General features: G+C 58.6%; 2 protein-coding genes across 2 annotated transcripts; both read left to right on the forward strand.

Moving 5' to 3' along the window:
* Window positions 1-5,031: 5,031 nt before the first annotated feature.
* SAPCD2 (suppressor APC domain containing 2) lies at window positions 5,032-8,636 on the forward strand. The gene is made up of 6 exons (XM_049781633.1): window positions 5,032-5,386; window positions 6,657-6,769; window positions 7,003-7,149; window positions 7,239-7,346; window positions 7,441-7,566; window positions 8,214-8,636. Exons 1-6 carry the CDS (start codon window positions 5,032-5,034, stop codon window positions 8,340-8,342), a joined length of 978 nt encoding a protein of 325 aa, XP_049637590.1. The 3' UTR covers window positions 8,343-8,636.
* A 5,589-nt stretch (window positions 8,637-14,225) lies between these two features.
* On the forward strand, window positions 14,226-19,073 carry ENTPD2 (ectonucleoside triphosphate diphosphohydrolase 2). Its single transcript, XM_049781634.1, has 9 exons — window positions 14,226-14,432; window positions 15,388-15,526; window positions 16,074-16,224; window positions 16,339-16,498; window positions 16,574-16,801; window positions 17,047-17,301; window positions 17,381-17,500; window positions 17,966-18,100; window positions 18,507-19,073. The coding sequence occupies exons 1-9, from the start codon at window positions 14,226-14,228 to the stop codon at window positions 18,705-18,707; spliced, it is 1,596 nt and encodes a 531-aa protein (XP_049637591.1). The 3' UTR covers window positions 18,708-19,073.
* Window positions 19,074-19,290: the final 217 nt, after the last annotated feature.

A 19,290-nucleotide genomic window follows, 5' to 3' on the forward strand; every position in this document is an offset into this window, starting at 1 on the left:
GCTTGCAGTTCACTGCAGCTCCGCCTTCCAAGAAAGTGGCTCACAAAGACTAGCCCTGGTGTGACCCAAAAGTTAAAAAAACGAAAGGTTGCCAGGGAGTGATAGCACAGCGGGTAGGGCGATTGCCTTGCACCAGGCCAACCGGGGTTTGATCCTGGGCATCCCATATGGTTCCTGAGTCTAGCCTGTCAGTAATAGTTTCTGAACGTAGAGCTAGGAGTAACCCCTGAGTCCCGCCATGTGTGCCCTCTCCGAAGAAAGGTTGTTCAGCCTCTTAAAAGGGTCCCTTCTTCCTTCCCACTGCAATATAACCAGACAGCTGCTCACAAGTGCCTTAGTATTTTATTTTATTTTTTGAATCAATATTGTTTAGGGCTTACTCCTGGCTCTGCACTTTGGAATCATTCTGGTAGGGCTCAGAGAACCATATGGGGGGCTGAAGTGTTAGCATAGCAGTAGGGCTTTTGCCTTGCACGCAGCTGACCTGGGCTGGACCTGGAGTGAATTCCAGGCATCCCATATGGTCCCCCGAGCTTGCCAGGAGCGATTTCTGAGTGCATAGCCAGGAGTAACCCCTGGATGCTGAAAGGGGGTAAATTGATACCCCTTTAATATTGCAACCACAGTGTCTTAAAAGTGGGAAAAAGGGGGGGCCGGGTAGGTGGCGCTGGAGGTAAGGTGTCTGCCTTGCAAGCGCTAGCCAAGGAAGGACCGCGGTTCGATCCCCCGCGTCCCATATGGTCCCCCAAGCCAGGGGCGATTCTGAGCACATAGCCAGGAGTAACCCCTGTAGCGTCAAACGGGTGTGGCCCAAAAACCAAAAAAAAAAAAAAAAAAAAAAAAAAAAAGTGGGAAAAAGGTGAGAGAGAGAGAGAGAGAGAGAGAGAGAGAGAGAGAGAGAGAGAGAGAGAGAGAGGTGTTTCTCTGTCAAGGAGGGAGGTGAGGGGGAGGAAGAAGGAAGAGGGTGGAACCAAACTGGGACACCAGTGGGAGGAAAAGAGCACTGGTGAAGGGTATTGGACATTGTAACTCAGTCATGAATAACTTTGTCACTGTATCTAACGATGATTCAATAAAAAATATGTTTAAAAAAATCCAGTTGTGGGGGCCGGAGCGGTGGTGCTTAGCTGTAAGGCATCTGCTTGCCGTTAACTAGCCTAGGACAGACCGTGGTTAGAATCCCCTCCCCCCCACGTCCAATTTGGGTCTCCCAAGCCAGGAACGATTTCTGTTTTTTTTTGTTGTTGGTTGTTTTTTGGTCACACCCAGCCATGCTCAGGGGCTACTCCTGGCTCTATGCTCAGAAATCGCTTCTGCAGGCTCAGGGGATCCATATGGGATGCCGGGATCAAACCACTGACCATCTGCATGAAAGGCAAATGCCTTACCTCCATGCTATCTCTCCAGTCTCAGCGATTTCTGAGCACAATAGCCAGGAGTAACCCCTGAGCATCACTGGGTGTGGCCCAAAAACTAACAAACAAACAGAAGTCCAGTTGTGCTCTAGAGTGATAGCACAGAGGAAGAGCATTTGCCTTGCACGTGGCCAATCCCTGAGGGACCCCAGTTCAATCCCCGGCATCCCATATGATCCCCCCCCCCCCCCCAGCCTGCCAGGTGTGATATTTAAGTGCAGAGCCAGGAGTAACCTGAGTGCTGCTGGGTGTGGCCCATAAATCCAAAAAGGAAAAAGAAAAGAAAAAGAAAAAAGAAACATTCAGGGTGAGTAGACTCCAGCTTCGGGTAAGGGCGAGCTGAGGTCAGAGTGCCAGCCCCAAGCAGACAGAGCACAGGCAGGCGCCAGGGAGCCTTCTTGCTCTGCCTTAGGTACTGCCTGAGGGACCCAGGAAGCAGATTGGAAGCAGTTCACAGGCCAGTGCTGGTCCTGGGCCAGGCTGATGAAGATGGCGAACCTGACTAAGGGAAAGCCTGACCTTTCCTCACATGGTGTCCTGGAGCCCATAACTGGCCTGCCAGCGACACTTCCAGTGGGCAGGGCACTCCTGGTCAGCTCCCATGATGGCCCCAGGAAAGACAGCAGAACAGGATGGGGTGGGGGTAGGGTTAGTTTCCTAGGGGTCACAGTGACCTAACCTCACCCCTGCCAAACTCTTCAGTGCAAGTCCAGGGGCTGCCTTCCCCAAGGCTGCAGGCTGCAGAGGAGTTTATGTCCCCTGCAGGTAGACAGTCATAACCTCAGGGCAGCTCTTGGCACACAGCCCACAGCCTCCCTGAACCAGATGATAGATATTTTCCTGTAGCCTCCAGTGTTGTCCTGCAAGGATTTGGGGGCCCAACCCAGGGGAGCGAATTGGAACCCCAGAGCAGCCTCCTTAGCTGCAAATGAAACAGCCATCTGCCTAGATTTCTGGGGGCTGGGCTTGTGGCTGACTTCCTGTTGAAGGCATCTGCTAGACATCCGTGATATGTCAGACCTTTCAAATAGGAGTAAGTCCCCCACTACAGTTAAGTCAGATTGGGCCTTCCTGAGCACTTTGGGAAAAGTTGTTGAGCTCCCTAAGGCTGGGGACAGATCACTAGACTGCAGCAGGAGAGATGATGCTGATATGGACCTGGACACTATGCTGAACTCAATTCTGCTCCAGCTAGAGAGACAGCAGGGATGGGGAAGGCCCACAGCTACCCAGATTTCTCTTGCCCCACCCCCCACCAGCAAATACCCTGATTTCCAGGGTTAGCACCAGTGGAGAATGGATCCAGGACAGGAAAGCCTCTTGTCATGCTCCCGTGCCTTGGGGACCCCAGGACAGAAAGAAACAGGTGGGCAGTCCCCCCAAGACAGGATCGGGATGGCCAGCCATGCCAGGGTCCTGTCTGGAGAAAGCATCTGTCCCTAAAGGAGGTGGACAGTCAGCTTAGAAAACAGGCAGGGGGGGGCCGTGCGGTGGCGCTAAAGGTTAGGGGTGCCTGCCTTGCCTGCGCTAGCCTTGGATGGACCGCGGTTCGATCCCCCCGGTGTCCCATATGGTCCCCCAAGCCAGGAGCAACTTCTGAGCACATAGCCAGGAGTAACCCCTGAGCGTTACCCGGGTGTGGCCCAAAAACCAAAAAAAAGGGGCCGGGTAGGTGGCGCTGGAGGTAAGGTGTCTGCCTTCAAGCGCTAGCCAAGGAAGGACCGCGGTTCGGATCCCCCGGCGTCCCATATGGTCACCCCAAGCCAGGGGCGATTTTCTGAGCCACATAGCCAGGAGTTAACCCCTGAGCGTCAAATGGGTGTGGCCCAAAAAACCAAAAAAAAAAAAAAAAAAAAAAAGAAAACAGCAGGGGCCAGAGCGATAGTACAGAGGTCTGGCATTTGCCTTGCACACTGCTGACGCCCAGGATGGACCCAGGTTTCAATCCCTGGCACCCCAAATGGTCTCCATATTGGCCTGCCAGGAGCGATTTCTGAGCACAAGAGCCAGGAATAACCCTGAGTGCCACCGGGTGTGGTCCCCCAAATACATAAACAAATAAAATAAGAACGCAGAGGTAGCAGAAAATACAAGGCTTGGAGACTCTCCGGGAAGAAAGTACCAGAGGGGGGGGGGTGGATTCTGGAGAGCCTGCAAGCCTAGCCCCACCTGGCTCCCTTCCCTGAATGGCCTCCAGCAAGACAGAGGGACAGAAGGGCGGGGCAGAGGGGCCTGGCGAGCTTTGGGAAGCTGGGGTCATCGGCTGGGGATCTAAGGACACAGGAAAACGTGGCTTAGTCCTGGGTGGATGGGAGGGGGAGGCTTTGTCCTGCAGAGGCCAGGCCTCTGGAGAGAGAGCGAGAGAGCGAAGTGGGGACAGAGAGGCCTCTGTGAGGAAGCGCCCAGCTGGAGCCTACAATCCTCCAGGGGCCTTGGGGTGCCCTCCCGGAAGGGGCAAGTCTGGTGGTGGAGCTGCCACCTGGGGACACTTTTTCCTGCTGGGCGCCAGGCCTCGCCTCTCACCAAAGAGAGAGAGATGGATTATGACTGAAACCCAACTACAATCATGTTTGTGAATAAATATATTATTTTAAAAGAAGAGAGAGAGGGGCCGGAGAGATAGCATGGAGGTAAGGCGTTTGCCTTTCATGCAGGTCATTGGTTTGAATCCTGCATCCCATATGGTCCCCCTGAGCCTGCCAGGAGCGATTTTTGAGCATAGAGCCAGGAGTAACCCCTGAGCGCTGCTGAGTGTGACCTAAAAACAAAAACAAAAAAACAAAAAAACAAAAAAAAAAAAAGAGAGGGTGGGCTGGAAAGATTAGCATGGAGGTAGGGCATTTGCTTTGCATACAGAAGAATGGTGTTTCGAATCCCGGCATCCCATGTGGTCCCCTGAGCCTGCCAGGAGCGATTTCTGAGCATAGAGCCAGAGGGAACCCCTGAGTGCTGTGGGTGTGACCCAAAAACAAAAACAAACAAAAAAATATATAATATATATAACTTAAAAAAGGAGAGAGAGGGCCCGGAGAGATAGCACAGCTGCGTTTGCCTTGCAAGCAGCCGATCCAGCACCAAAGGTGGTTGGTTCGAATCCCGGTGTCCCAAATGGTCCCCCGTGCCTGTCAGGAGCTATTTCTGAGCAGACAGCCCAGGAGTATACCTCTGAGCACCGCCGGGTGTGACCAAAAAAAAAAAAGGAGAGAGAGAGATCTGGAACTGGGGGATACAGAGTGGTCCCAAAGAGGGGATACGAGGAAGGGGGTCCCAAAGAGAGAGAGCTGAAGCTGAGGAGGGGGTATGCAGAGGGATCCCCTTGGGCTCCCCAGCCACGAATCCATCCCTCTACCCATCCAGTCAGGAGACCAGCTCGACCCCGCCCCTCCCTCGCTTCCGGATCCGCCCCCTTCTCCGGGCGGGGCGGGGGGGGTAAATACCAACGCGGCTCAGCCAATCGGGAGCAGAGCCCGGCCGGCGCGGACCAATAGCGGGCGTGCATGCAAATGCACGCTGACGCCGCGCGGCCCGGCCGCGTTCAAAAAGTAGCCTCTATTGTAGCAGCGGCCAGAGCGCGCTGGGCCGGGCCTGGGGCTGGGCCGGGCCTGGCGGGGCGCCCATGGCCGGGGCCGCCGCTGCCTCGCCGGGCACCGAAGGCCTGCCGCGCGCCTTCCTGCAGAGCCTGCGCACACTCTTCGACATCCTGGACGACCGGCGGCGCGGCTACGTGCACCTGCGCGAGATCGAGACCCGCTGGCAGGGCGCCGACGCCCGGGAGCTACCCCGCGGCGTGCTCGAAGGGCTGCGGCGGGAGGCCCCGGCCAGCGGCTACCTCACCTTTGAGCGCTTCGTGGCCGGCCTGCGCTCCGCCCTGCCCGGCCCCGGGGACGACGAGCCGCGCGACCTGCTGGAGCTGGAGCACAAGGCGCTGCCGCCCCGGGGCCTGGAGCACGAGCCGCAGCCGCCGCCCCAGGGTACCCCCTGCTTGGGTTGGGTTGGGTTTGGGCGGTGCTCAGGGGACCCCACAGTGGCATGGTGGGGCTCGAACCCGGGACCAGGCTATCACATAAACGCAGTCCCCAACCTGGGCCTAGACCCTGTGCTGCAGATTTAGGCCCTTCTGGGCTTCATTCAGGCCAGACCAGTGGGTTACCGACTTCCCTGTCTCGCCACACCAGCCACTTACCTCCTAGTGCTGGTCCCTGGGCACCCCTCGACTCCCACTTTTTGGCCTCTAGCCGTCCCTGGCTCCCAGCTGTCATCCCTGGCTCCGGGTCCCCGGTCCCCACCCAGCAGGCATAGTCACATGTATGCATACATGTCTGGTCCCGCTGTGGCCTGGACTACAGCTGATTAGGGTAGTGGTGGTGGGGTGGCTGGCTGGCTGCCCAGCTTGCAGAGCAGGTGACAGGACAGGCTCAGTGGACGTTTGTTGTGCCCACTCCTGCCTGGCCACAAACACAGGCCTCCCGTTGTTGTTGTGGCAGGGCCAGGGCCAGATCTAAGTCAGCTTGTGTCTTCCCTGGGCTGTGTCTCCAGGGCCTGTGGGGCCTCTTTGAGCTGAGTAGCACCGGCCAAGGGGACCCTCCTGGGATGCAGGCCTTGTCCACACTGCCTAATGGGGGAGCTTGCAGGTCCTGCCCAGCCTTGCCCTACCCAGCCCCGTCCTGCCCTGTTCCCTTGGTTGGGTCCTGTAGGGCCTTCCCTCTCCCTCCTTATACTCAGGAACCCCTATCTTCACCCAGCCTTGGGACTGGCCAGCATACTTGGGGTGCCACACCTGGGGTATCCTGCCTCCTGCTTCCCTGTCCCCTGGTCCTGCCCTGCCCTGTGGGCAGAAGCTGTGGCCTGGCTCCCCTGGTAGCCATGAGCACAATTTTGCTGGTCCCTCCAGACATACTAGGCTGGTTCGCACATAAGTCCCATCTGGGCACTGTGCATCGGTTACCCGGTCCCTCTCCCCTCTCCCAAAGGCCCCACATACCCCTAAGCACGCTGGGGTGCAGGTGGCAGGGCCAAAGCAGGGCCCTGGAGTTGTGGGCGGACCCTGCTCCTATAACCCCTGCTGAACCACTCCCTGTCACCTGGTTGCTGGGTTGTAGATGGTGGGGACCCTGCAGAGGAGCCATGTGCAGACTCACAACCTCTGGCCCTGGGACCCTCCAGCCCCAGGCACACTGTCCTTCAGGAGATCACATGTCCAGCTCTGGGGTTAGTTCAAGGGACCTTGACCATCTCTTGCAGGCACTGTGGGCTGCAGGGCCTGGGAGCCAACGGTAGGCAATGGTCAGCACGGGCCCCGGGCCCGAGGACTACGGCGAAGACACACCATCACCAACGGTGTGGACTGCAAGCTGGTGAGGGCCGAGGGGCTCCTGCTCAGGGATACTTGTTTGTGCTGGCCTGGAGGTGCTGAGTGGGGTGGAGGCCTAGAGGGGCAGGTAGGGCTATGCCTGGCCCAGGACAGAGCTCAGGGGAGGCAGCAGGTGGGAGGTCAAGATGACTCAGGAGCCAGAGGTCAGGTGGCCTGGACTGGCCATGGGCTGAACGTGGACCGGCTGTGGGCTGTCGTGTCTCCCCTGCCATGCAGCTAAAGCAGCTGGAGGAACTGGAGCAAGAGCAAGACTTGCTACTGCAGGGCCTGGCCATGATGGCACGTGGCCGGGACTGGTACCAGCAGCAGCTGAAGCGCGTGCAGGAGCGTCAGCGCCGACTGGGCCAGAGCAAGGCCAGCGCCGTGAGTGTCCCTGGGAGCCCGGCCCCAGCGTGCATGGGAGTCTCTGACATCCACCAGAGGCTCAGCTTTCCCCTCTCACTTCTCCCCAGGACTTTGGGACGGAGGGAAGCTCAAGTCTGCTGGGGCGCCTGCTACCCAAAATCCAGGAGGTGGCACGGTGCTTGGGAGAGCTGCTGGCCTCAGCCTGTGGCCCCAGGGTGAGTGGCCCCCCTCCCTTCACTCATGCGCCCCTCTCTCTGGTCACGAGGTTCATGCTGGACACCATGCCCACTTGCCGGCGACTTTCTGCAGGCTCTGCCCTCGTCCCTGTCCTCCGGGCTCCCAGCCTCATCCCCCATCCCTGGCTGGCAGCAGCAGCAGCAGCAACAGCAACAGACCATCATGATGCTGAAGGAGCAGAATCGGCTTCTCACCCAGGTGAGGGAGGCCACGCACGTGCGTGTGTGCACGGGTGGTTATGATGTTTGGGGGTAGGCAGAGTATGTGTCTGTAGTGAAGTAGTCAATATGTGGTGTGTATATGTGGGTTTACAATGTGATGTGTCCGTGTGTGATATATGTGTGTAGTTCATGTGAGGGTATAGTATATGTCATGTGAACATACATGTGTGGTATGTGTGTGCAGTTTTGTGGGGTAGATATGTATTGCCTGTGTGCCGTGTCTGTGAGTAGTTGTATATGTGCAGCTTTTGTGTCTGTAGGGCTATATGTCTGTGTACATGTGGGAGGTGTATGTATGTAGGGTGTGCAGCATGTGGGGGTTACGTGTAGGTATATGTATATGTGGCATTATGGGTGTGTTGTGTATATCTGTATGTAGGGGTGTATTTTGTGGTATTTATGTGTGAGCAATGTATATATGAAGATGTGTTCCTTGATGCATGTGTGTGTCATGTGTATGTGGGGTGTTATGGATGTAATGTGCGTGCATATCCACGTATGTGTATCGATGCGGATGTGTGTGGTACATATGTACAGGTATGTATGTGGGGTGTATCATGACATCTGTGTGCAGTGTGTGTGGAAACATATGGCATGTGCCAGCCCTGACCACAGTCCCCACAGGAGGTGACGGACAAGAGCGAGCGCATCACTCAGCTGGAGCAGGAGAAGTCGGCCCTCATCAAGCAACTGTTTGAGGCCCGCGCCCTCAGCCAGCAGGACGCTGGACCGTTGGACTCGACGTTCATCTAGCACAGCTCGTGGGAAGTGGAGGGCAGCACCTCCTCCTCCGAAGACTCAAGGCGACTGCCAGCCCGGACTCACCCCTGCCCACCGTCACCCTTTCACTCTTCAAGCCGCCCCAAGCCCCCTCCCAGCAAGGACTCATCCTGGTGAGCGGTGTGAGCAACACCTGCAGCTGCTCTTCCATGGCCAGTGGGCGGTGCAGGACCACCCCCGCATTTCCAAGGCCTGGAGCAACCTTGCCCTCAATTTTACAGTGGTTCTGTTCTGTCCTGGTCCCCTAGTAAAACATTCCCAGCCACACGAGACTGCGTTTCCCAGCTTGGCCAGCAGAGGGCAGGGCCTGGGGTGGAAGGCCTGTGTCCCTGGGGGTCTGTCCGTCACGCAGGAGCTAAGCAGGGGTTCTAGAAGGGGATCCCTGTTTGCAATTCTGGGAGTTCTGTGGGAGAGGTGGTAGGGTCCTGTGGTGCCCTCTGATGTGCAGGTATGCAGGACCAACTCATTGGTGCTGGAGAAGGAGGAGCTGAAGCTGGGCTAGGGCCCTACCAGTAAGGTGAATTAATCCTCTGACCATGACAAGGGCTGAGCACCACTTGTGGCCTGAGCACCCTATGGCCCAAAAGCAGAAACCCCAACTAGGGTTAGGAGTCTAGTTAGGATGAGCAGCACAGGGGCCAGAGAGATAGCATGGAGGTAAGGCGTTTGCCTTTTATGCAGAAGGACGGTGGTTCGAATCCCGGCATCCCATGTGGTCCCCTGAGCCTGCCAGGAGCGATTTCTGAGCATAGAGCCAGGAGTAACCCCTGAGCACTGCTGGGTGTGACACAAAAACAAAAAAAAGGATGAGCAGCACATCTCTGGCCCTGTGGTGTAGACAGGCCACACCAGAGAGCAGGCACCTGGGAACTTTGATAACCCTGTGCAGAGCAGGGCAAGGCCTGTGAGGACTATGGGCAGGTTCAGGGTGGCTGGGTCCAACTGAGTCTGACTGACTAGGCTGTGACAGCTGGTACCCTGAAGGGCGCAGGGACCTCCCAGGGAGTTCAGTGAGGTGTGGATATAGGAGTATGTGGGTGAAGATGTGTGTGTGGGGAGCATCTGGGTGTGTGGACCCTGTGGCAAGGGTCAATTTCCTCCTCCCAGTGAGTCAGGGGACTGAGGACATTCCCCTCAGCTCACGACAACCAGAGAGAATTTATTCTCTTCCAACAATCCTTATATTGTGGACCAAAAGAGGAACTCAGATATCTGAAGGGTAACAGGACATGGGGGTACCCAGGTGAGGCTCTGGAGAGAAGCTCAGCATGAACTTAGGAGTGAGCTGAGTAAGCTCAGCATGAGCTTAGGAGTGCGCTGGAGCAATAGTGTTGATAGGTTTGTTTGTTTGTTTATTTGTTTTGTTTTTTGGGTCACACCTGGCAGCGCTCAGGGGTTACTCCTGGCTCTATGCTCAGAAATCGCTCCTGGCAGGCTCGGGGGACCATATGGGATGCCAGGATTCCAACCACCGTCCCTCTGCATCTAAGGCAAACGCCTTATCGCTGTGCTATCTCTCTGGCTGGATGATGGTGAGATGGATGGATGGGCCCTTCTCAGCCGGCCTGGCAAAGCTCCTGGAACTTCCTCCAGCCAGTGGGTCTGAGGGTTCAGGATAGCAAAAAGAAAATGATTCACAACAATAAGGTTGTTTTTTGTTTTTTTTTTTTTTTTTGGTTTTTGGGCCATACCCGTTTGACGCTCAGGGGTTACTCCTGGCTAAGCGCTCAGAAATCACTCCTGGCTTGGGGGGATCGAACAGTGGTCTGTCCTATGCTAGCGCTTGCAAGGCAGACACCTTACCTCTAGCGCCACCTCCCCGGCCCCAGCAATAAGGTTTTAGGAGACATCAGCTTTATTCAAGGTCCTAGTCACCTGGGCTAACCTTTTGAGCAAACTCCATAAGTAGCCCTGCACTTAAACTTGTCTCATAACTCTCCATCCTGCCAGCACTCCAGCTGCTTTTACCTCCATCTCTCTTCCTCAATCCTTGAATCAATACCCTTCCTGCCCCTGAGGCAATCCTTTTGTTACCAACCAAGGATCCTTCCCAGAAATGGGCGGGTATTTCCATCAGGTAAGGTTACTTCGGTAGATTGACGCATGGGAACAGCATCACAGAGCATAGAACACTTGGGGTGGTAGGGTCTAGGGATATATACAGGAGTTATGGGGTTGGATGTAGAAGTATGGGGGAATAGTGTGAGGGTGGGAATAAATGTGGGGGTGTAGGTGAGTGGGTGTGGGGGTAGATATTGGTATGGGTGTATGGGGTATGGTGGGCATATTGCATTTGCGTGGGTGTTTGGTATTGGTATGTGTGGTCAGGTGTGGGGGTGTAGGTATTGGGATGTAGGGATGTAGGTGATGTGGGTAGGGCTCGGGTGTAAGTAGGTGTGGATATAGATCTGTAGGTTAGTGGATTATGTGTGAGCATAGGTGTGTGTGAGTATTGACATATGTTTGGTGTCAGTGGTTATATGTGTGTGTGGGTACGCATGCACTCATGTAGACACCTGATCTCATGCCTGTATTGTGAACATCAGGAGATAAATCCCTCTCCCGTGGCTTCAGGCCAGCAGATCCCATGAGTGATGGCTGAGCCAGTCATTCCTGTGTGGGGAGGGACCTCTGCTCAAGCCCTAGAGGGCAGTAGGACCACCAAAGGAGGGAGGGGTAGGCCAATGACAAGGGAAAAGTGGTGGCACTTTCAGAACTGGCTAATGTGGGTTCCATCCCCCGCACCTCACAGGGTCCCTGACCTCCACCAGAAGGGCTCCCTGGGCACAGGGCTGGGAGTGAGCCCTGAGTATCACCGGGAGTGGCTGAACTCCCTTGTGCAGAAGATAAGACATATTTTTAATATTTTTAAACACTAAATGTTTTTAAACATTAAATGAGGTTACTTAGCTACTCCTGGCTCATCTCTCAGAAATAACTTTTAGGGGGCCGGAGAAATAGCAGAGCGGTAGGAAGGACCTGGATTTGATTTCCAGCATCCATTTGGTCCTCTAGCCTGCCAGGAGCAATTTCTGAGTGCAGGACCAGGAGTAACTAACCCCTGAGCCCCGCCGGGTGTGACACACACAAAAAAAGAGAGAAATCCTTTTTGGCAGGCTCAGAGGACCATATGGGATACCAGGAATTGAACATGGGTTGGCCATGTGCAAGGCAAACGCCCTACCCACTGTTCTGTCGCTCCAGCCCACATTATTAAACTTTTTCATCTTGAAGGCCTCCAAGGAAACTGTGGGGGTGGGGGGAGCCAGTTTTGGCTGGGATCTTTGCTCTTTTGCAGTTGTTTGGAAAACAACTTGTGCCACACCCGGCAGTGCTCCGGCTTAGTTCTGATTCTGCACTCAGGGGTCACTTTGTTGGGGCTCAGGGGCACTTTACAGTGCCTGGATTGGAGCCCAGGCGTGGGCCCTTCCCCCTCTCTGCCCCTTACATTCTATTTTTGTTTTGTTGTTTGGAGGCCACACCCTGTAGTGCTCAGGAATGGTTACTCAGAGCTTAGAAATCACTCTTGGTGGTTCTGGAGGATAAGCCCCCCCAAAGCTCTCCAAGAAACTTGAGCAGGTGGTTCTGAAGCGCCTTTGTGGTAGGGGTTGGGGCATTCCCCAGAGTGCTTGAGGAGCTACTCCTGGCTCTGCTGAGGAGAAGGGACCCTTAGTTCAGCCCGGCTGGAGAATTGAACTAGGGTCCCGGGAGACCAGTGCCCCGCCTTGCACCCCTCCCTTAGTACAGCTGGAGGAGCTCAGGGCGAGCAGGGGGAGTGGCGTCACTCCTAGGACCGCACCCCCACCCTGGCGAGACTCCTGGACCCCGCTGAACAATGAGGCTTTGGGGACTGACCCCGGAGTGCCCGGACAGCTCGGCGATGACCCACGGGGGGAGACCCACCCAGCGCCCAACACAGCACAGGGGCCCTTCCCTGCAAGGAGCGGAGCCCCAGAGCCTCTCCCCACCCGCCCCGCACCTGCTCCTTCAGCCCGGGAGGATGCCTTGCAGCTGGGGGAGGCAGTGACTGGGTCAGGCGGGGAGTGTTTGGATCTGGAAGGAGACCTGCTCCTGGACCTGCACAGCACCCAGGGCTTGGGCATATCGGGGTGCAGAGAACCCTGAGTACTTGAGGGACCAGCCATACACCCGGCCACTCCCCAGGCAGGCCCAGTCTTTGGCTACCCTCCGAGCCCTTAGTGCTGGTGGTTCCTTGAACAGCAGGCCCCCACCCTGGAAGTCTTGGCTAGTTGCCTCCCACGTGGACATCCTCCTGGGACCCCCAGCTCACAGGCACTCCAGAAAACAGGGAGGGCGTGGCGTCGAGCTGAGCTCTCCTTCAGGAAGCCTGGACCCCTTCCCAGACTCTTCCTGCCGCCCTTCCCCCAGGACCCCCACTTTCCCTACCCCAGGATGCACCGTGTCCTGCCAGAGACCCGCCCTTGGGCTACAGCACAGCTGCAGTCCCTCCGTCCTCCCACTCCACCTCCTCCTCCGTCTGGGCATTGGTCCACCCATGTCCTAGAGGACCTTCCTAGCTCTCTTCAGACCCTGGCCGGCGCTGATGTGTGTGTGTGTGTGTGTGTGTGTGTGTGTGTGTGTGGTCTCTCCCACTCCCACTGCGACCTTCCTAGCTCTCTTCAGACCCTGGCCGGCGCTGATGTGTGTGTGTGTGTGTGTGTGTGTGTGTGTGTGTGTGTGTGTGTGTGTGTGTGTGTGTGTGGTCTCTCCCACTCCCACTGCGGGGCTCCAGGGAAGTGCTACGGGATGGAGCCTGAGGTCCCATGGTGTCCAGCCAGGCAAGGGCGGGGCATACACACACACACCCCCTTCCTGTGGGGCTGAGCTCCCGGGAAGAAAGGCCCCTTTCTGCTGTTGGACCCTCAGCCAGGAAGGCACCACCCAGCCCATTGTCCGACTGGCTATAGCCCCAGGCAGTGCCCAGATTTTGCCCTTTGCCTCCCTCTCCCCTTAAGGGTCTTGCCACATGCCCCAATTGGGATGCTGGGTGCTGGGGTTTCCATTTTGCCAAGCAAGCGAGGACGGGGTGGCCTCTGGTAACTGAGAGCTGCTTGGCTAGGCTGACCCACAGGGTTGGGGCAGGGGTGCAGAGTAGTGGGGGCAGAAGTGGGGTGGGGATGTAGGCATGTTGGAGCACCGATTTGGGACCGTTGAGCTCGAAAAAGGGCAGGGAATGCCTCCAAAGGAATCAGCTCCGTCTTGTCTTCCTAACTCTGGCCTAGGCTCAGTGTCCTCACAGTCATCCTGCTCTCTGCTGTGTCCTGCCATACCTGGTATGGAGACAGCGGCACAGCCCGGCCTGGGCAGGAGAGGGTCTGTAGGACCATCTGACCACAGGGCCTTGACACCCCTGCACAGAAGGCCAGTGGGCAGGAGCCACCTAAGCCCTGTTGTTTGCACTCCTCCTGGAATCCCGCAGCCTAGCGCCGATCCTGTGCTGGAAGGGTCTGGCCCCTGGAAAGCCCCCTGAGAATCTGGGGCTGGAAGAGTCCAGTGGGGAGGGAAACAGGAGTGCAGGGAGGAAGCAGGGGTGCAGGGAGGGGGCGAGCTGAAAGGGAGGGAAGGCAGGCGAGGCCCAGGCACCTGGCCAGACTCACCTGTACCCGGGCAAGGGTGCAGGGGTGCAGAGAGGGAGTGCAGGGAGGAGGCGAGCTGGAAGGCAGGCGAGGCCCAGGCACCGGGTCGGGCTCACCTGCGCCTGGGACAGAGCGGGGCGGGGTCAGCAGCGGTTCCGCCTCGCCCTCCCGCCCACTGCCCCGCCTCGCCTCGGCCCGTCCCGCCCGCGCCCGGCCACGGCCCACAGCGCCCGGTCCCGCGGCCACCCTCCGCACCCCCATGGCCGGGAAGCTGCTGTCGCTGCTGCCGCCGCTGGTGCTGGCCGCCGCGGGCCTCGCTGGCCTGCTGCTGCTGAGCGTGCCCACCCGCCACGTCTGGGAGCCGCTGGCCCTCAAGGTGCCCCCCGACCCGCAAGGCCGGACCCCGCACCCCTGCGCCCCGCGCCCCGGCGCGCCTCCGCTTCTGCCCGGGGGTCCCCGAACCAGGGTGGCTGCTGCGCTTGCGGGGATCAATGGGGTTCCGGGAAGGCGTCCCCGTTTCTTCTGATCAGCGCCTTGCACCGCCTGCCCGGTCGGCCGGCCGCCCCGAAGCAGCACTTGCTCCAGGGTGGGGCTTGCGGGGTGGGACCTGTGCGGATGGGGTGCCCCTCCTCGCCCCCCACCCACAACCCAGCGCCCAGCTCCAGCCCGGCGCTCTCCCTGCGCACCTCTGCTGCTGACTCGCCAGACCCCACCGGCTGGGCAGGGCAGGGCTAGGCTGGGAGAGGGAGAGGAAGGCCGAGGCGCTGGACAGTTGCAAACGCCTCTTAAAAAATCTTGATTGATTGATTATTAGTTGGTTGGTTTTTGAGCCACAGCCAGCGGTGCTCAGGGGTTACTCCTGGCTCTGCACCCTGGCAGGCTGGAGGACCGTATAGGATGCAGGGAATCGAATCAGGGCATGCAAGGCAAACGCCCTACCGCTGTGCTATCTTTCCGGCCCTGCAAACGCCCTTTTATTTTTCTTTTTTGGTTTTGTGTTTTGGGCCACACCCGGCGGCGCCCAGGGGTTACTCTTGGCTCTGTGCTCAGAAATCGCTCCTGCAGGCACGGGGGACCACATGGGATGCCGGGATTCGAACCACCATTGGTCCTGGGTCCTACCGCTGTGCTATCTCTCCGGCCCTGCAAACGCCTCTTGAATCGAACCTGGATCTCAAGTCCCCAGGGCGCGAGTTCAAGGATGCACCCGCTTCCCTCTGACCCGGACACCGGCGCCTGCCAGGAAGCCCCTTAGAATTCTAGCCCGGTCCACCCCCATCCCATCCCCTAACCGAGCTGGGCCACCGCCCAAGTTCTGCAACTTGTTCCTCTTTCCTTCCTCGGGGGTGGCGGTGCAGGGAAACCGCAGAGCTCAGGTCACTCACCGGAGCTGACCTGGCCCCGCCCCCGGCCCGTCCCCCGGTTCCATCCCCGTCCTGCAGTATGGCATCGTCCTGGACGCCGGCTCTTCCCACACGTCCGTGTTCATTTACAAGTGGCCCGCAGACAAGGAGAATGACACAGGCATCGTCAGCCAGCTCAGCTACTGCGACGTGAGCGGTGAGCACCCCACGCCACGTCATGCCACCCCACCACAGGCCACTTCTGGGGGCTCTGGGACCTGCAGGGCGGTGGGTGGGTGGGACCTGCAGGGCGGTGGGTGGGCCCCACCCAGACCCAGGAAGGGCTGTGGGATCCACAAAACCATCGCTAGTTGCTGGAAGAGGTGAGGCAGGCGTGGGGGGGGAGGCGGGCCCAACCCCATCCATGCAGACTGAAGCTCCAGAGAGGCTGAAACTCTGGGGTCCTTCCTGGCTTCACTGATGGCCCCAGGGTGGGGCCAGGAGCTGCCCGGGTGAGAGGGGTGGCACCCTTGGGCTAGCCTCTGGGTCACTTCTTCACTTTGGGACCTGTACCTATTCTGCCCATGGCATGATCCATGCCCAGTGCAGGCAGGGCCTTTTTCTGTCCTTGATCTGGGGCCCTAGAGAGCATCTCAGAGACATTCAGAAGCAGCGTGGACACTGCTCTGTGGCTGGAGAACCAATGTCCCGAGGTCCCCTCTAGTAAACTTGGCCAACTTGGGGACTGCCTCACCCTCCCCTAGGTGGGGGCATCTCCAGCTATGCCAACAACCCATCCCGTGCCGGCCAGAGCCTTGTGAAATGCTTGGACCAGGCCGTGAGGGAGGTGCCCAAAGAAAGGCAGGCAGGCACACCTCTGTATCTGGGGGCCACGGCGGGCATGCGCCTGCTTAGGTGAGTGACCATGATGCATGGCTTCCAGGGTGGGGGGCAGTCCCTTAGCGCTCTCTGTCTCTGTCTCTCTATCTCTCTGTCTCTATCTCTCTCCACACCCCCTCTCTGTTCTAGTCTGCGCAACCCCGAGGCAGCAGCCAATGTCCTCCAGGAAGTGTCCCGTGTGATGGCCCGATACCCTTTTGACTTCCGGGGGGCGAACATCCTGTCCAGCCAGGCCGAGGGGGTGTTTGGCTGGGTGACTACGAATTACCTGTTGGAAAACTTCATCAAGGTAGGCTGGGCATAGTGGACAGCGGGCAGGAGAGCTGCCGATGCCCCTCACTGACACTGGCCGGTTCCCCCACAGTATGACTGGGGGGGCCTGTGGCTCCGGCCTCAGGGTAAGACCCTGGGGGCTCTGGACCTGGGCGGAGCGTCCACCCAGATTACCTTTGAGACCAGCAGCGTCCTCGAGGACCCCAGCACGGCCGTGCAGCTCCGCCTCTACGGCCACCAGTACCACCTGTATACGCACAGCTTCCTGTGCTACGGTCGCGACCAGGTCCTGCTCAGGCTGCAGGTGGCGGCTATCCAGGTGCCCCCTCCCACCCACCGCATGGCGCAGCCCCCAGGGAGTTTGGGACAGTGGCCTGTATGGCATGGGAGCCTGGGCAGCAGGTTCCAGGGTGGATGAGGAACTGGCAGGTGGGGGGGGAAGGTCCAGCATGGACCCTGGTTGATGGCAGGGGCGGGTCCCCAGCCCAGTGCTGGCCTTCCAGGAGGCTGTCCTATGTCCTCTGGTGCTTTGGAGCAGTGTTGTTTCACTTGTGCTGTCCGCAGGCCTACCGCTCACACCCCTGCTGGCCCAGGGGCTACTCCACCCGGGTTCAGCTTCAGCAGTTGTATGAGTCACCGTGCCTGGCCTCGCAACGGCCCCAGACCTTCAATGGCAGCAGCTGGGTCAACGTGTCGGGCAGTGGCGACCCTGTCCTCTGCCGCCACCTCATCTCCCGGCTCTTCAGCTTCCCCCACTGTGCCTTCTCCCGCTGCTCCTTCAATGGCACCTTCCAGCCCCCTGTGGCTGGAAACTTTATTGTGCGTGTGGGAAATGGGAGAGGGGGACCCGAGCATTTGCAAGTGTGGGGTCCAAGCATGCTGCAATTTACCCATGCAGGCCTTCTCTGCCTTCTTCTACACCGTGGACTTCCTACACACAACGATGAACCTACCCGTGGCTACCCTCACACAACTGGACGCAGCTGTGCGGACCCTCTGCAACCAGAGCTGGGCCGAGGTGAACAGCTGCACCAGGACTCGCTGGGTGCAGAACCCCCAGGGGCCCAATGTGTGGGGACACAGTGGCTGGACAGCTGTGGGGCTTCCCCAAGGCCTGTTTTATAGCCCAGGGTACAGGGAAGTGAGAGGTGCCTGAAGGGAGTGGGAAGAACTGGGCGGGGAGCACTGGAGAGAGCCCCGCCCCAACCAGGCCTGGGCCAGGTAAAGACGTGTGGGAGGCACAGAGGCCCCAGAGCCTTTTGGGAAAAGACACATGGTTTCCCTGGGCAGGGCAGGCAGGGACAAGACCTGTCCTGTCCCTTCCTGTCCCCTCCTAGTGTGCCTGTGTGAAGGTCTATTTGTGTGCGGTGTTTGCATGTGTATCCCCATGTGTGTACCTGTGTGCATGTATGTGTGTTGTGGAGGGGGGGTCTGTTCCATCCCCTAGAGGTGCTGACAATACCTTCTCCCACTCTCATCCCAGCTGCAGGCTCGGGTTCCTGGCCAGCAAAACCACCTGCCCCACTACTGCGCCATGGCCACATTTGTGCACCAGCTACTGAGCCTCGGCTATGGGTTCGACGAGAACACCTTCAGTGGGGTGACCTTCCAAAAGAAGGTGGGCGCCTGTGGGGTGGGGCCAAAGGGGTGAAGTGGGCGCGGCTAGATCTGGATGGGCGGGGCCAGAGTGGATGGGCAGGGCAGAATAGACGGGCCAAGTAAGGAGGGGTGGGGCCAGACCGATGGACAGAGTCGGAGTAGGCGTGGCCAGATCAGGAGGGCGTGGCCAGAATACACGACAGCTGTTGAGTGGGCGGGGCCAGTTCAGGAGGGCGGGGCCAGACCGAGCGATCAGTCGTGTGATGGGCGTGACCAGCCAGGGCCAGAATGCTTGGACAGGGGCGGTGGGCGGGCGGGGTCAGATGCAATGGGTGTTTTCCCATGGGGCGTGGCCTTGACTGGTGGGCGTGGTCTGGACGGTGGGCGGGGCCAGGGCGGCCCTGAACCCACACCCCCATGCTCAGGCTGGGGACACCGCGGTGGGCTGGGCCCTGGGCTACATGCTGAACCTCACCAACATGATCCCCGCCGAGACTCCGAAGCTGCGCAAGGGCATAGACGCCAACTCCTGGGTGGTCCTTCTCCTGCTCTTCAGCGCCATGGTCCTGGCAGCCTTGGTCCTGCTGCTGCTCCGGGCGCGCTCCAAGTCTCCGAGTGTCATCTAGGGCACCGCGTCCTGTGCGGGTCCCAAGTCTCTAGCCTGCCTGCCCCGCAGCTCACTTCCGTGCTCGGCCTTGAAATCAGCCCGGAACAGACTGGCACTGCCGAATGCACCAACATGCACAGTGACTGGGGGTCCCTAATCCCCCTTCCGGCACCCCCTTTACACGCTGGCCATGCCCAAGACAGCCTGCCCCTCCTCGCCCTGGAGCAGAGCAGAGACCCGGTCCTAGCCCTCAGCGCCTTTCTGCAGGGCTGATCTATAGATAGGCTGGTCTCCTACTTGAAGGGCGGGATCCCCAGAGCTCCTTCTGGTATCTCCACGAGCCTACTTACATGCATTTTGTAATAAAACCTCACTTTGATTAGGAGCTGCTGTCACCTCTGTGGGCCAGGCCCCCTGCCTCCCTGCTTCTTCCTGCCCAGACCCAGGTGTGGTGTGTGGACTTACTTAGGCTTGGCCCAGGGGCACTGGCTGGCCTGGGAGAGCTTCAAAATGCATGAACCTCTCTGGGCCACAAGGCTGAGATCAGGAATGCTGCGTGGCGGGCCACCCTCTCGCTCACATGCCCTGGCTCTTCGGTTTGT

The sequence above is a fragment of the Suncus etruscus genome, chromosome 10 (assembly GCF_024139225.1).
Source record: "Suncus etruscus isolate mSunEtr1 chromosome 10, mSunEtr1.pri.cur, whole genome shotgun sequence".
NCBI lineage: Eukaryota > Metazoa > Chordata > Mammalia > Eulipotyphla > Soricidae > Suncus > Suncus etruscus.